A 15,516-nucleotide genomic window follows, 5' to 3' on the forward strand; every position below is an offset into this window, starting at 1 on the left:
AGCGACAGGTGTGGTATAAAAACGTAATGGATTAGATAGAAATATGGGACAGCTACAACTCTCCATGCTGGCTGGTGTAGCCTGGTGGAAATATCACAGAATGGTACTGCTCCCTGTACAAAATGTGAACATGCCAGCTGTCTCACGGACAGGCAGGCACTGTAAAACAGACCAGTTTCATGGCTATCAGCAACAGCTCATAATTCACTGTGAATTGTAAATATGACGATAAAGAAGAAAACCAAAACCAAAACTGGATCCACTTTCAAAATGAAATTGCTGGCAGGCCCATGGATGTGGTTACATTTACATAATCTTATCTGCCTCCAGTTTTTGTTAAGCACTAAAATACTGTCACAGGAGGGCAGTGTTTGCTTGAAATACCCTTCCCTATTAATAGGGGTTCCTGATTGGGAGAAGGGTAAGGGGCTTCTGCTTACTCACAGGTGCGCGTTGAGCCACCTGGCATATGAGTGAGGTGAGAGGGGGAATCTAAGGTAAGGCCTGAGCAGTCCTCTGGGAGAAACCCTAGGAGCAGACAAGCCTGGGGAGAAGGTTTGAACTAAACTTTATATTACCTCTGGTTGATTTCGTGGTTACTTAGATTGTAAGCTCTTTGGGCAGATACCATCTGTTTGTCAAGGGCTCCTAGGTGCTATGGGAATATAATAAAGCCAAACCCCAGAAAGGGGGTGAGTTTGGTTTCTACCTCCTGCATGGACTGTGTTGAGATAACAGTTTGGGAAAGGCATCTGCTCACAGACACAAATATACACTAGATTAAAATCACAAGCAGGAGATAAAGTGCTTGCATTAATGTTTTGTTTATCGCCGCTTGGCTCCTAGCATTCATTTTTAATGGGAAGGTTTGTCATTTTCACCACAGAAAACCCATGGGCTGTGCAAACATGACGGAAAAGGATACAAAATGGCAGAATTTAAAAAAAAATACCAGCACAGCAAAGTTTCCAGGCAGCTCTCACCTGGTGCCAGGTCATTTATAATCATCTTACTTATTTAATGTTGAGTAATCTCCACTGGTTTGTAAATAGCCCAATCCAGGTAATAAACAAGCCTGCCACTTTGCCTTCATTCTTCCCAGTCTGTGCATCAAGGGTGCAATTCAGCCCTACGCAGAGATGAATGCAAAACCTATGCACCACCTGCGTCCCACTTAAGCATGGGGTTTAAGTAACCCATAGACTTCGCACCAGCTTTCTGCACAAAGGTGAATTTCAGCCAGAGAGACCCTTGTAGGTTCCCTTGGCTGTCAATCAGGAACCTTTCACCAGTGCGAACTTTACCCTGAGGTTTAACAGCCATTAGCAAAACGGCTTCTGCAAAAAGCAGTGAAAACGGCAACGTGATGGACCATTTGATCCATGGAGAAAGCTTTCCTGTCCACAGGAGTTCACCTGATGGGTAAGGCGTTTGGAACAATCCAATTAGACAGAGGATGTGAGCCACGCTGCAGCATCCGTACAGCAGGAGGGTTGACCGGGAGTGTAGAGTTATAGATTTTAAGGCCAGAAGGCACCATTATTGTGTAAGACAGGCCATAGAGTTTTATCCCGTTACTCCTGTATTGAGCCCAATATTCCTATGGTATTAGGCTGGTTATGGAAGGCAGCTTACAGAGCTCCTCAGCAGTCAAGCCTCTACATAAGATGGGGAGTAAAATCTGATTGCCTGTCTCTATGTCAAAGGTGCCCATCACTAAGGCAATTAAGCACCAAACAAGAGTTTTGAACAAATGGGGTGTGGGAGAGGGGGAAAGAGTCTATAAAAAGATGTTTTCCTCTCTTTCCCAGGCCTTCAGGGGTGTGCGTGCGTCTATATCTCGTGTTTTCAATTGGAAAAGCTTTATCAAAAAGGCGTGTGCTATGTTTCAATCTGAACACAGTCAGGGTTGGGCTCAGTCTGTTTCCTCTGGCAAAGGGTTTTGGAAGCTGCGAACACCCTGCCCCTGCTGCCTGACAGTCTAAACCTAGGCGTCTCTTGGATTTGACAGAGGAGAAGGTAGTGACAATCTGTTTGTAGAGTAGGATCAGGACGAGACAAAATGCTCTAGGTGTCGAGGTTTTACGTTGCTTACAGCACATTTTAATATCAGACCTCACGATGAAGGCTATAATGCTCTGACTAGTTCTGGTCTCACAAGGCGCAGGGTGGCTAGATGCAGAAGGACTTGAAGAGATTGCTTTCCACTTCTTGCCATACAAAGGAGTCACCATGCATGACCTGGCTCTCTATGACCCTTCCAAGTCAGCCACCTACCACAGTGCATTTGTCAGTCCTGGGAATCTTTAAAGGGTTAAAACTGCCATATGGGTCTCCAGTATGCCACACACTGTTTATTGGCTTCCATTAGGTGAGAGTGATGAAATCCCAGCTACTTACCAATCACATAATCTCCAAAGCCTATTGTGCTGAGGGTAACGAAGGAATAGTAGAATCCTTCTTCATAGGTCCAGCCTTCTATCACAGAGAACAGAAATGGGGGTAGCAGGAGGAACAGCAACAAGCCAGTCACCAGCGCACAGGTCCTTGTCAATATGGTTGCTGCCTCCTAGTCAAACAGAAAAGAAAATCCCACCAGATATAAAGCTGGAAGAGTAGAGCAGACAGCAAACAGAGGGCTCAGCACTTCTTGAGCACGTCGCTGAAGTTGATAGACACGTGTGCGGTCAAGACAAGATTGATGATCTAGCTCAGGCACTGCATCCAATGGCATGAGCGGAGTTGGCTGGGCCAGAACCAAAGATTTTTGTCTTGTCCAGGCCAGGCAAAGTTCACCCTGTGCAAAGGGACATCACAAGCCCTTTGCCCACAAGTCTCAGTTAGAACCTCTTAGGGCAGGGGTCGGCAACCTGCAGCGCGCGTGCCAAAGGCGCAGGCGAGTTGATTTTTAGTGGCACTCTACTGCCAGCTGGGGTCCCGGCCGCCAGCCCCGCTCAGTCCGCTGCCTGCCTGGATGAACGGAACCCCGGATGGGCAGCAGGTTGAGCGGGGCCGGTGGCTGGGACCCCGCCTGGCAGAAGCCAGCGGACGGAACCCCAGACCGGCAGCGGGCCGAGCGGCTCAGTCTGCCGCCCCCACTGCTGGTCTGGGGTTCTGTCCGCTGGCCTCTGCCAGCCGGGTTCCCGGCCCCTGTAAATGTAAAATGTATTACTGGCACGCGAAACCTTAAATTACAGTAAATAAATGATTACTTGGCACACCACTTCTCAAAGGTTGCCGACCCCTGCCTTAGGGCATTTTTCTCCTTTTATTTATAGGAGGACAATGGCACCATTCACAGTGCTACAGAGCAGGGAACTGCAAACATTCTCTTCTTGGAGACCAGTTGTTAATACAGAGATTAGCTTGTGGACACTGCCCTTCATGGTCACAGTCATGTGGACAGGGCCGGTTCCAGCATTTCTGCCGCCCCAAGCAAAAAAAGCCACGATCACAATCGCGACCGGCAGCGGCAATTGGGGGGAAAAAAAAAAAAAAAGCTGCGATCGGCAGCGGCAATTGGGGGGGAAAAAAAAAAAAAAGCTGCGATCGGTGGCGGCAGTTCGGCGGCAGGTCCTTCGCTCCTAGAGGGAGTGAGGGACCTGCCGCCCCCAAATTGCTGCAGGTGCCGCCCCTCTCCCTTGGCCGCCCCAAGCACCTGCTTGTTAAGCTGGTGCCTGGAGCCGGCCCTGCATGTGGACCACCTCCCATCCCATTTGTGATCACACACATGGGTGAAATCCTGACTCCACTGATATCAAACCCTCCATTGTCTTCAGTGGGATCAGGATTTCACCCAACATCTCCATGGCAACTACCACTATTACTTCCCATAATAGTAATGGGATATTAGAATTAGGGAAGTATTTAATGTATTACTAGCTTCTTTTATTGCAACTGAAGACAAGGAGTGACAACCCAGGATAAACCAGTTTGCTGTGTATCACCAGATGTCCCTTGATCGCCAGTGGAAAACTTTTGCTGTAGAGAAGGCAGTATCAGCACTTCTGCTATCAGTCAGTTTTCAGGGTCTTATAGCACAGCCTAAAGTTGAAATGTGTTAGTAGCATGTGCCTCTGACAGAAATTCTTTCCCACCTCCAGGAAAATACATGTTGTATATTTTAAAATGTCTGGGTATGCAATGTATATTTCTGAGTTCCATGTCAGGGATTCAATAGGGTCCATGTCAGGGATGGCTCCTTTGAGATTAGCTAGTAAACAACAGAACAGAGAAACAGTGGAGGGAACTCTCTTGTGACAGAGAGAATCAGACTGTATTTGGAATTGCACATGCCGAACCCCTCCTGCACTCTAACCCCCTGCCCTGAGCCCCCTCCTGCACCCTGCACCACTCCTGCACCCCAACCCCCTACCCTGAGCCCCCTCCTGCACCCCGCACCACTCCTGCACCCCAACCCCCTACCCTGAGCCCCCTCCTGCACTCTGCACCCCAACCCCCTGCCCTGAGCCTCCTCCCGCACCCCTCCCCGCACTCCAACCCCCTGCCACACCCCGCACCCCTCCTGCACCTCATCCCCCTGCCCTGAGCCCCTTCCTGCACACCACACCCCCTCCCGCACCCCCAACCCTCTGCCCCAGCCTTACATTCATGGCCCTGCATGCCATTTCCCCACCCAGATGTGGCTCTCAGGCCCAAAAGTTTGCCCACCCCTGCTATAGGGGAAGCTGTTCATCAGAACAGTAAGTAAAGCTATCAATTAACTAACAGCTCCTTGTGATATCAGTGCAGATGATTTGGCTCCTATAAACCAAAGGTTAATGCAGAGTAATCACTGCTTCCTTTATTGGGTAATTCACCCCCATCAACCAGACAACCCCTCCACCTTAATGTGTGGATCAGGCGCTTATGGCCAGACTGCTTACCTGCCAGTGCAACTTCTCCCCCAGGCGCTTGGCACATCGCTGAACTCCAGACAGCATCAGGTGCCCAATCCGGTTCAGGAGGATGAGGTTCAAAGGAATCCCAAAGAGGGCAAAGAAGATGCAGAAGATCTGAGCACTCACAGTGTTGGGGCTCAGGTTCCCATAGCCTGGCAGGAAAGGATCAGAGCAGGGTAAATTCTGATGCACTCTCTGCCTGCCCTCCTCCCCCACAGATCTAGACCTCCATCTTTTACCCTAGGAATGGGAGGTCACCCCATTGGCTGGCATGGTCCCACTCTAAAGGGATCATGCCAGCCTCCCCACCCCATGTATAATTTTTATTACTCCCCATTGTTTGGGACATCCTCTCAGAGGCTGGAAAATAAAATCTTTCCTTGCCAATTCCCCCCCCCCCCACCCCATTTCCATTTGCCAGTCTCTGAATTTCCTCCCCTTACCCACTGCCCAAGCCAGGGATTTGACAGGAATATTTACTTCTTTGTTCTGGAGTGAGTATTATTGACATCAGTGTGGCATTGGGAATAGGATTTGTTAGACAACTGCCAGTAGAAGACTATCTAGATCATAAAACATTGCTTGGCTTTAGACACTACATAAATTTTGACCTCTTCTTTTGAAGCATGACTCAGAAACAAACACAATTAGGCTTGTGCACCTCTTGCTTTGTTTACATTATAAGAAAGAGGAATAAAAGTTACATGCAATTTTTGTTTCTCTTTGCAGGATGCCTTTAAGTTAAGTGACGGGGTGACACAGTAACATTTTCAAAAGTGCTCATGTGGCTAATGAACCTAGGTCCCATTTTCAAAAGTGGCCTTGTCACTTAGAAGCCTAAACTGCATTGAAAGTCTTTATCCCCCTGCAAAAGAACCAACATCTCCCTGCCCCGCCCCCCCCCGATCTTCAGTATCTGGAGGACATGCCCCTCTAGGGAGTAGTTTTAGGTGTGAGGACAGGTCTATGCAGCAAATGAAGATGTGAATGTAGCACAGGTAAGCACACCCATGCTTGTTTTAATCTAGCACCTGCAGGTAACAGCAGTAGTGAAGATGTGGTGCCAACTGCTTCAGCCTGGGTTAGCAACCCAAGCCCATATCCAGGGTCCCCGATACCTTCCTTTGCTTTGTTGACCCTGAATCACTTGTCAGGACCAGCTTTTAACATACACGGCACTTAACACCTTCTGATATTTCAGGTGAAGAACAGCTCTTCAAAGGGCTAGCTCTAAAGTTCGGTCCCTTGCAGGAGGCAGGGGTCTTGGAGAAAAAACAGTATGTGATCATCTAATTAACAACTATCACAATGCACACGTCCATGAGTGCTGCTTTAAGGTTGCACAGGCATTTCCTAATGTTTGGGTGCTTGACTTTGCAACCTTAATGTTCTTTAAGCAGAGATTTTTTTAAATGCAATTGTCCATAGAGTCCCTTGCACAAGCTGTAGCTCTGTACAGAGTGAAGGGAGCAAAAAGTTAAAGAGGTCCAGGCACGTGACAAAAGAGGGTGCTAGATGGTTTGGGCAGGGTAGGTTACCTATGAGAGAACATGTGGGGTGTTTCTATGGTAGGGTCTATTCCTGGGCGTGTTGCAAATTCTGACTGTTTCAGATTCTCTCCTGGACATTAGACCCAGGGCATTTCACAGGTTCCTTTGGTCCTGAGGAGACAGAGCTGGGAGGTGTTTAGCCAGGAAAGCTGAAACTCAAACAGGAGTCATGTTGACCCAATGCATATCTATATAACTAGCCAGCCCTGAGTTTCCTCGCCTACCCTGTTTAAAATTAAGAAAGGTTGTGTATTGGCTTGGGCAGCTCTTCTTTTCCCTCCCTGATTTCTCATTCCAGCACTAAAGCTTTCCATAGCCTTAGTGCAGTGTGAGAGGAAAAGCTGGGGCAAAGGTAGGAAGGACTATATTGGTAGGCTCACTTTGGGAAACAGAGCAACCAGAGAGGAGGCCGAACCTATCTCAGATCAGACCCACCTTTCCCTTTGGGCTTGGCTATACTAGGCAAATTAGTACCAGTGTAAACACAGCCAGGTAGTGCTATGGTGAACACTGCACCAATGCAAACTGGGACTGACCCCAGTAAGTAGGCTGCACTAGTGCAAGCTCTGCCTTACACCAGAGCAGTGCATCTACATGGGGGTTGTACTGTCTCCAAAACCAGACCTAACTGCAATCTAAATAGGGCCTTTGTGCCACCCAAACCTGATGCTGTCATCTCACTTAGGGCATGTGTTAGCTTTCCTGAGTATCATTGTGTAAGTCAAATGAACCGAAGGTGTGCTGTTAAAGTGCCTATGTTAAAACTCATTGATTTAATCCATGTGGAAGCTCTTATTCAGAAGTGGCTTTAGCTTAACTCAGTTCATTCCCTGAATTAAACTGAAGTGGTCTAAGGCCACTTCATTTCAGAGTGAGTGTGTCCACATAGAGGTTTAATGGAATCTAATTGATCTGTTTTAAATTCACATTTTCAGTTCATTCGCTTAACTTTCCTGAGTGCCCTTCCCCCATTGACCTCAGAAATGCTTGAGCACTGAGAGCTCTTTGACAAGGGGAGACTGAAGTGTGGCCCCAGGAGCATTGCTATGCGATCCCCTTATCTTCATTACACACACCAGCTTGTCACACCCAGTCAGGGTAGTGGCACCTCCACATTGAAGATGACGGGCGCTGCAGTTGGCTGTTTCTTGTAGTCTAGATGCAGCTCTCAGGCACCTAACAAGTTATCAGTGTGCCCAGGCTAGCCTGCATGCCTCCTTACAGACAATGGGGCCAATTTTCAAAGGCTCAAAGGGCAGTTAATTGTCCAACACACACCAAAATCCTAGGGGAGTTGGGTGCTTAACTCCCCTTTGTGCCTTTGAAATTCTGTCCCACTGTCAATCCCAGCGTTTTTTCAAGCTTTCTGTGTGGCTTTTTGCCATGTGTCCATCTGAGCCAAGTCTGCAGTAACAGGAGCAGTTAGCATGTAGATCTCAAAGTGTTTGCCAAAGGTGGAAAGTCGTGATTATCGCCCTTGTATAGGAATTGGTGGAGGAATAAAGGCAGTGAAGTGACTTGACCAAGGTCAGCCAGGGAGCTAGTGGCAGACTGCTGACATGTACAATTAAGAAGATTGTACTGGATTTTTTAAACTCCGGGAAAGCTGACGGGTGCAGGGAGCACATGGTTTGGACAGACACATTCCTTAGGGGAGGATTTATTAAAGGGGATACTCTATATCCTATTAAGGAGAAGAGGATAGAAGTTAATAAAGTACAAGTAGGAGCTGAAGAGAAACAGTCAAACGAAACAGTCCCGTTCAGTTACATCACATAAAGGCAGATAACTAAATATTGACAAATTTTATAAGTGCTTGTATACAAATGCCAGAAGTCTAAACTAAGATGGGGGAACTTGAGTGCCTGGTATTAAATGAGCATATTGATCTAATAGGCATCACAGAAACTTGGTGGAATGATGATAATCAATGGGAAACGGTAATTCCAGGGTACAAAGCCTATAGGAAGGACAGAGTCGGTCACGCTGACGGGAAGCAGCACTATATGTGAAAGAAAGCATAGAGTCAAATTCAGTAAAAATCTAAGTGAATCAAACAGTACCATAGAATATCTATGGATAGAAATTCTATGCTTGAATAATAAGAATATAGCAGCAGGAATATACTACTGACCACATGAGCAGGATGGTGACAGTCATTGTGAAATTCTCAGGGAGATTACAGAGGCTACTAAAACAGAAAACCTAATAATAATGGGGGATTTCAACTATTCTCATATTGAGTGGGAACATGCCACCTCAGGATGGGATGCAGAGAAAGTTCCTAGACACCATTAATGACAGCTTCATGGAGCAGCTAGTCCTGGAACCTCAGAAGGATAAAGGCAATTCCTGATTTAGTCCTAAGTGGAGCACAGGATCTGGCCCAAGAGGTGAATATAGCTGAATCAATCAGTAATAGAGGGGTGTGTGTGTGTGTGTGTGTGTGTGTGTGTGTGTGTGTGTGTGTGTGTGTGTGTGTGTGTGTGTGTGTGTGTGTACCAAAGAAGCCCACCACATTAGCATTTGGCTTCAAAAAAAGGGAAACTACACAAAAATAACGAATCTAGTTAAATGGAAATTAAAAGGAAAAGTCACAAGAGTTAAACGCCTGCAAGATTCAAGATTCAAACTTTTTAAAAATATCATAATAGAGGCTCAAACTATAAGTATATCCCAAATTAAAACAAACAAACAAAAAACAAACAAAAAAACCCACAGAGGACCAAACAACAACAAAAAAGACACCATGGCCAAACAGAGTAAAAGAGGCAGTTAGAGACAAAAAGACATCTTTTAAAAATTGGAAATCAAATCCTACTGAGGAAAATAAAAAGCAGCATAAACTCTGGTAAGTCAGTATAAACGTATAATTAGGCAGGCCAAAAAAGAATTTGAAGAGCAACTAGCAAAAGACACAAAAACTAACAGCAATTTTTTTTTAAGTAGATCAGAAGCAAGAAACTTGCCAAACAATCAATAGGGTCACTGGAGAATCAAGGTGTTAAAGGAGCACTCAAAGAAAACTGGGCTGTGGTGGAGAAGCTGAATTAATTCTTTGCATCCATCTTCACAGCAGAGTATGTGGGGGAGATTCCCACACTTGAGCCATTCTTTTTGGGTGACAAATCTGAGGAACTGTCCCAGATTGAGGTGTCAGTAGAGGAGCTTTTGCAACAAATTGATAAATTAAACAGTAATAAGTCACCAGAACTAGATGGTGTTCACCCAAGAGTTATAAAGGGACTCAAATATGAAATTGCAGAACTACTAACTGTGGTATGTAACCTATTGCTTAAATCATCTTTGTACCAGATGACTGGCAGATCACTAATGTGACTCCAGTATTTAAAAATGCTCCAGACGAGATCCTGGCAATTACAGACCAGTGAACCTAACTTCAGTACCAGGTAAATTGGTTGAAACTATAGTAAAGAACAGAATTATCAGACAGATGAACATGTTATATGGGGGAATAGTCAACATGGCTTTTGTAAAAGGAAATCATGCCTCAACAATCTATTAGAATTCTTTGAGGGGGGTCAACAGGCATATCGACAAGGGTGATCCAGTGGAAATAGTGCACTTGGACTTTCAGAAAGCCTTTGACAAGGTTCCTCACCAAGGTTGTTAAGCAAAATAGGCACTCATTGGATAAGAGGAAAGGTCCTCTCATAGGTCAGTAACTGATTAAAAAGATAGGAAAAAAAGGGTAGGAATAAATGGTCAATTTTCACAGTGGAGAGAGGTAAATAGCGGGGCCCCCAAGGTCCTGCACTGGTATCAGTGCTGTTCAACATATTAATATATGATATGAAAAAAGGGATAAACAGTGAGGTGGCAAAGTTTGCAGGTGACACAAAATTACTCAAGATAGTTAAATCCAAAGATGACTGTGAAGAGTTACAAAGGGATCTCACAAAACTGGGTGACTGGGCAACAAACTGGCAGATAAAATTCAATGTTGATAAATGTAAAGTAATGCACAATGGAAAACATAATCCCAAAGCTACAGACAAAATGATGGGGGTCTACATTCGGTGGTACCACTCAAGCAAGAGTTCTTGGAGTCATTGTGGATAATTATCTGAAAACATCTCCTCAATGTGCGGCGGCTATTAAAAAAGCTAACAGTATTAGGAACCATTAGGAAGGGATAGATCCGTGGCTCTCAAACTTTTTTACTGGTGACCCTTCACATAGCAAGTCTCTGAGTGAGACCCCCCTTATAAATTAAAAACACTTTTTTATATATTTAACACCATTATAAATGCTGGAGGCAAAGCGGGGTTGGGGTGGAGGTTGACAGCTTGCGACTCCCCCATGACTCCCTGAGGGGTCCCGACCCCCAGTTTGAGAACCCCGGGGATAGATGATAAGGCAGAAAATATCACAATCCCACTATATAAATCCATGGTACATCCACACTTTGAATACTGCATGCAGTTTTGGTGGTTCCCATCCCAAAAAAGATATATTAGAATTGGAAAAAAGTACAAAGAAGGGCAACAAAAATGAGTAAAGGTATGGAACACCTTCCATATGAGGAGAGATTAAAAAGACTGGGACTGGACAGCTCAGAAAAGAGATGTCTGGGGGGTGGGGGGGAGGAAGAGTATGACAGAGGTCTTTAAAATCATGAATGATGTGGAGAAAGTGAAAAAGATTGTTAGTTACCCCTTCATATAATGCAAGAACCAGGGATCACCCAACGAAATTAATAGGCAGCAGGTTTAAAACAAACAAAAGGAAGTATTTCTTCACACAAGGCACAGTTAACCTGTGCTAGCGGATGTTGTGAAGGCCAAATGTATAACTGGGTTCAAAAAAGAATTAGATAAATTTATGCAGGCTAGGTCCATCAATGGCTATTTGTCAAGATGGTCAGGGACGTAACCTCATGCTCTGGGTGCCCCTAATCCTCTGACTGTCAGAAGTTAGGACTGGACAATAGGGGATGGATCACTTGATAAATTGCCCTGTTCTGTTCATTCCCCCTCAAGCATCTGGCACCGCCCACTCTCGGAAGACAGCATACTGGGCTAGATGGACCATTGATCTGACCCAGTACAGGCGTTCATATGGTCTTATGTTTCAGTTGACCCCAATCAGCCTCTTTTGGCCAAAAAAATGTTTTGTCCAAAAAAAAGGCCCAGCTCTAACTGGAATACTTCCGCTCACCGGGGAACTCCACTACCTGCTGGGAAGCCACAGGAAGACAGTTACACAGAGATAGACAAGCACGGAAGAGCACTTGCTTGGCACAGTGTTCCAGAGCTGCCAGGAATTTCATGATTCCACAGATCTGAGCTGGCCTTTGACAGTCCCACCGGGCTGTCTGTGGCAGAGCCATAAATACCACCTCTGACTGTCCTCTTCCTGCAGCCTGCTTCTTGCATCTGCGTCAATGAGCACTGGGAGAGGAGCAGGGGAGGACAAAAGGGATTTATTTTGATGTACATTTGCAGCTCTTCCCTCATGCCTGAGATGGGGGTGGGGAGAATGGACAAGGGGTACTTTCACTGCGTCCATCTTATGTTTAAAAGGTCTCACTGAAACTCATGCATGACACAGCTTAGCTTTGTGACTAGAAAGTGTAAAGGAAGCCCTGTGTAAGCGCCCCCCTACCTGAGACAGTGCTGAGTCCTAGGGCTCTGGGATCCAGTGGCACATGGTACCTTCACTGCATTAAGTGAACAAGAGGTGCCACAAAGGCTGGCACAGATGCACCCCAAAATTCACTCTCTCCTCAAATCCCTTCACTGGCTTCCTTTGCTTCTTCTGCATCAAATTCAAGCTTCTCATCTTCATCTTGAACACACTTCCCCATTCCGAACCTGCTTCAGTGTTTGTATATAGCCCATATAGGTACAAGGTCCCTGCCCTGAAGAGCTGAGTCTATATTGATCATGGCAAGAGAGGCCATGCTGGGAGCAGGTGTGGGTAATGAATGAGGGGGAGGATGCATCACACAGAGCAGGTTATAGAGCTGTTTGGGGGATAAGGTTTGCTGCATTAGTCTTTTGTACGATCATGTATTTATTGCTACGGTTTTTAAAGGGACCTAGAGAATTATTGTGGGAGGGTTTTGAGAAAGGGAGGGGCGGTGTGCAAAAGGATTTGAAGGAAATGGAAGCTCTGTGGAAAATCAGAGGACATTCCAGATGTAAGGGACAGCAGGTGAAAAGGCCCAGAGGTACACAAAAAGAACTAAAGGATGAGGGGAGAGGTGGAACTGGTAGAGTGCCAAAACTCCCAACCACAAGCATTCAAAAATCATGAGTCAGGCCCCATAAAAATAACAAGATTGGCCAAAAACACTAGTTTCTAAACATGAAAAAATTGAGGTTCTTATCTCCCTTCTGGTCTTTGAGCCTTCAGGGATCATGCTTTCAAGCTTCTCAGCAGCTGTAAGGGCTAGAAACTTACTTTGTCTTTTTAAACAAAAGTTGAGAGTCTCATTATCTCGTGACTCCAGGAGCTGAGACTTTAAGGAACTCACCAAATATCATAAGAACTGATAATACTGGCATGCAGGGTCTGAAGAGGAGATTGTTGGACAACAGGGAGGAGAAGCAGAGGGTTCTGAGCTGGCAGAATTTTGAGCAAGGGGACATGGTGTTTGAAGTAGGTGCTGAAGGTGATGCAGAGTCGGAGAAGGGACGTGTACATGTACGTGTGTGTGTGTGTGTGTGTGTGTGTGTGTGTGTGTGTGTGTGTGTGTGTGTGTGTGTGTGTGTGTGTGTGTGTGTGAGAGAGAGAGAGAGAGAGAGAGAGAGAGAGAGAGAGAGAGAGAGAGAGAGAGAAATGAACAGAGCTGTGGGTGAGGGCAGTGGATTTGGCAGTGGCATTTTGCACAGACTGGAGGGGAGCCAGGAGCTGATGGGAAGGCCAGAAGGATTACAAGGTGGGAGACCATCAAGGCAAGGGCGTGGGCAGCAAGATGTGAAGAAGCTGTGGAGGAAGAAGCAGGAGGAGTTAGCAACACCCTGAATGTGAGGGGTAAATTCCATCCAACTTCTCCTCTCACTCCATACCTACGATTTCTTTCATACTGCCACCTATGCTGGGGACAACCTCTCTCGTCTTCCAAACCACTCCTAAACGCTTCTGTGCTGATCTCCCATGACTTTGTCCCAGCATGGTCCTGCATCAGAACCGTCACCCTGTACATTACATTTCTCTGAGCCTGACAGCAAGTTCTTTGAGAAGGGACCTTGTCTCTTTACATGCTTTGAAGAGTCCATCTCATTCTTAGCTATGCCTTGAGGTCTGGGACCATGCTTCCTTCCTAGTAACACCTTCTGATGTCTCCAGAACTTGCATAAACATGGACAGCGCTCTCCAACTAGGGTGACCAGATAGCAAGTGTGAAAAATCGGGACGGGGGTGGGGGGGGTGTAATAGGAGCCTATATAAGAAAAAGACCCCAAAAGCGGGAATGTCCCTCAGGACTGGCTCTAGGTTTTTTGCCGCCCCAAGCAAAAAAATTTTTGGCTGCCCCCCACCCCAGCCCTGAGCTTCCGCCTGCACCCCCCTGCTGCCTCAGTCCTGAGCTCTTCCCCTCACACCCGCACCCCCTGCCGCCCCAGCTCTGGGTTCCTCCCCTTCCCCCCCCCACCACCAGTGCCCTTCCCCCCACCCGCACCCCCATCACCCCAGCCCTGGGCTCTCCGCCCCCACCTGCACCCTCCTGCTGCCCCAGCCCTGGGTCACTGGTAACTCGCTCCCAGTGCGGGTCATCAGCATCCCGCTCATGACGCTAGCAGGGGCGGAGGCTGCATCCACCCGACTCCTTCCTGGCGCCCAGGGGGGCCCTGGCGCTGGCAGGGTTGGGGTAAGGAGCGGGGCTCCCGGGCCACGCCTCAGCCCAGGGTCCCACCAGCTGGGACTCCTGCCTCCAGGACCGGCCAGGAATTGGGAGGACAGAGCCGGGGGGACCGCCCCAGCAGGGGGCTGAGGAGCCGGGGCAGGGCAGCCTCAGAGGGAACGGCCAGCGGGGAACGGAGCCCCGGAGAGCCGGACGTGGGCCCTGCACGGCAGCGCCCCGGGCACCGGTCCCCTCTATGGCCCCACTGCTGCTCCTGGCTGCCCTGCTGCAGTCCTTGGGTGGCTCAGGCTGCTTCGCCCAGCCCCGGCTGCAGCGCTTGGGGATGGCCGCCCTGCGGCACTTGCAAGCGGCTCTGTGTGCCCTGCGGGGCGGCCCCCAGCCCAAGTGTCCCATGCTCCACATGTCGGAGCCCGCGGGATGGCTTGGCCATGGCCGGTGGCACGAACCACAGCAGCCCCAGGGCACCTCCCGTGCACGACACGCTGCTGCTGCTGGACCCCAGTCTCAGGGCCAGCTTTGGCCAACCGCTGCGGCTCTTCCACCTGGACTTCGGCGTCAGCTTGGGGGCTGGGACAGCGTCTACCTGGGTGAGCGCCCGCAGGCCCCCCCCCCCCAAAGGATGGCCCGAATGCCGCCCCTGCAAATGTGCCGCTTGCTTTGCTGGTGCATAGAGCCAGTCCTGCTGTCCCTATAAAATTGGGACATCTGGTCACCCTATCTCAAACATAGGGGCTCTATGACCAGCCACCTGTATTTTTCCCTTAGACACTATACGGCCATCTAGTGGGCATTACTATAATATAATGTACAGTACCAACAGGATTCACAGAATTAAATGTCAAGCGTTTGATCCCGCAAATGCCTACTCGTGTGAGTAACTTTTACAGTCTTGCCATTGCCAAGCATTCAACAATCACAAGGTTGACTTAAAACTCATGAAATTTTGACTGATAGGTCTCAAAATGTAACTGGAAATGGGGAATCGTGAAACAGGTGGGTTCCCAGTGAGATTGGTCCTTGGCCCTACACTACTTAACGTTTTTATCAATTACTTGGAAGAAAACAAAAATCATCACTGATAAAATTTGCAGATGACACAAAAGTTTGGGGATGGGTAAATAATGAAGAGGACAGGTCACTGTTACAGAGCAATCTGGATTGCTTGGGAAACTGGGTGCAAGCAAACAATATGAATTGTAATATGGCTAAATGTAAATGTATACATCTGGGAATA

General features: G+C 47.5%; 1 protein-coding gene across 2 annotated transcripts in view; it reads right to left on the bottom strand.

Moving 5' to 3' along the window:
* The window catches only part of KCNK17 (potassium two pore domain channel subfamily K member 17), a 54,570-nt gene that overhangs the window by 6,503 nt on the left and 32,551 nt on the right, over nt 1-15,516 (bottom strand). For both annotated transcript variants that reach the window (XM_008175444.4, XM_065589268.1), the window contains 2 exons: nt 4,887-5,053; nt 2,401-2,569 (listed from right to left, as the gene is read on the bottom strand). In XM_008175444.4, coding sequence (XP_008173666.2) covers nt 2,401-2,569; nt 4,887-5,053 — 336 coding nt within the window. The remainder of the gene's footprint in view (nt 1-2,400; nt 2,570-4,886; nt 5,054-15,516) is intronic.

The sequence above is a fragment of the Chrysemys picta genome, chromosome 3 (genome assembly GCF_011386835.1).
Source record: "Chrysemys picta bellii isolate R12L10 chromosome 3, ASM1138683v2, whole genome shotgun sequence".
Lineage (NCBI taxonomy): Eukaryota > Metazoa > Chordata > Testudines > Emydidae > Chrysemys > Chrysemys picta.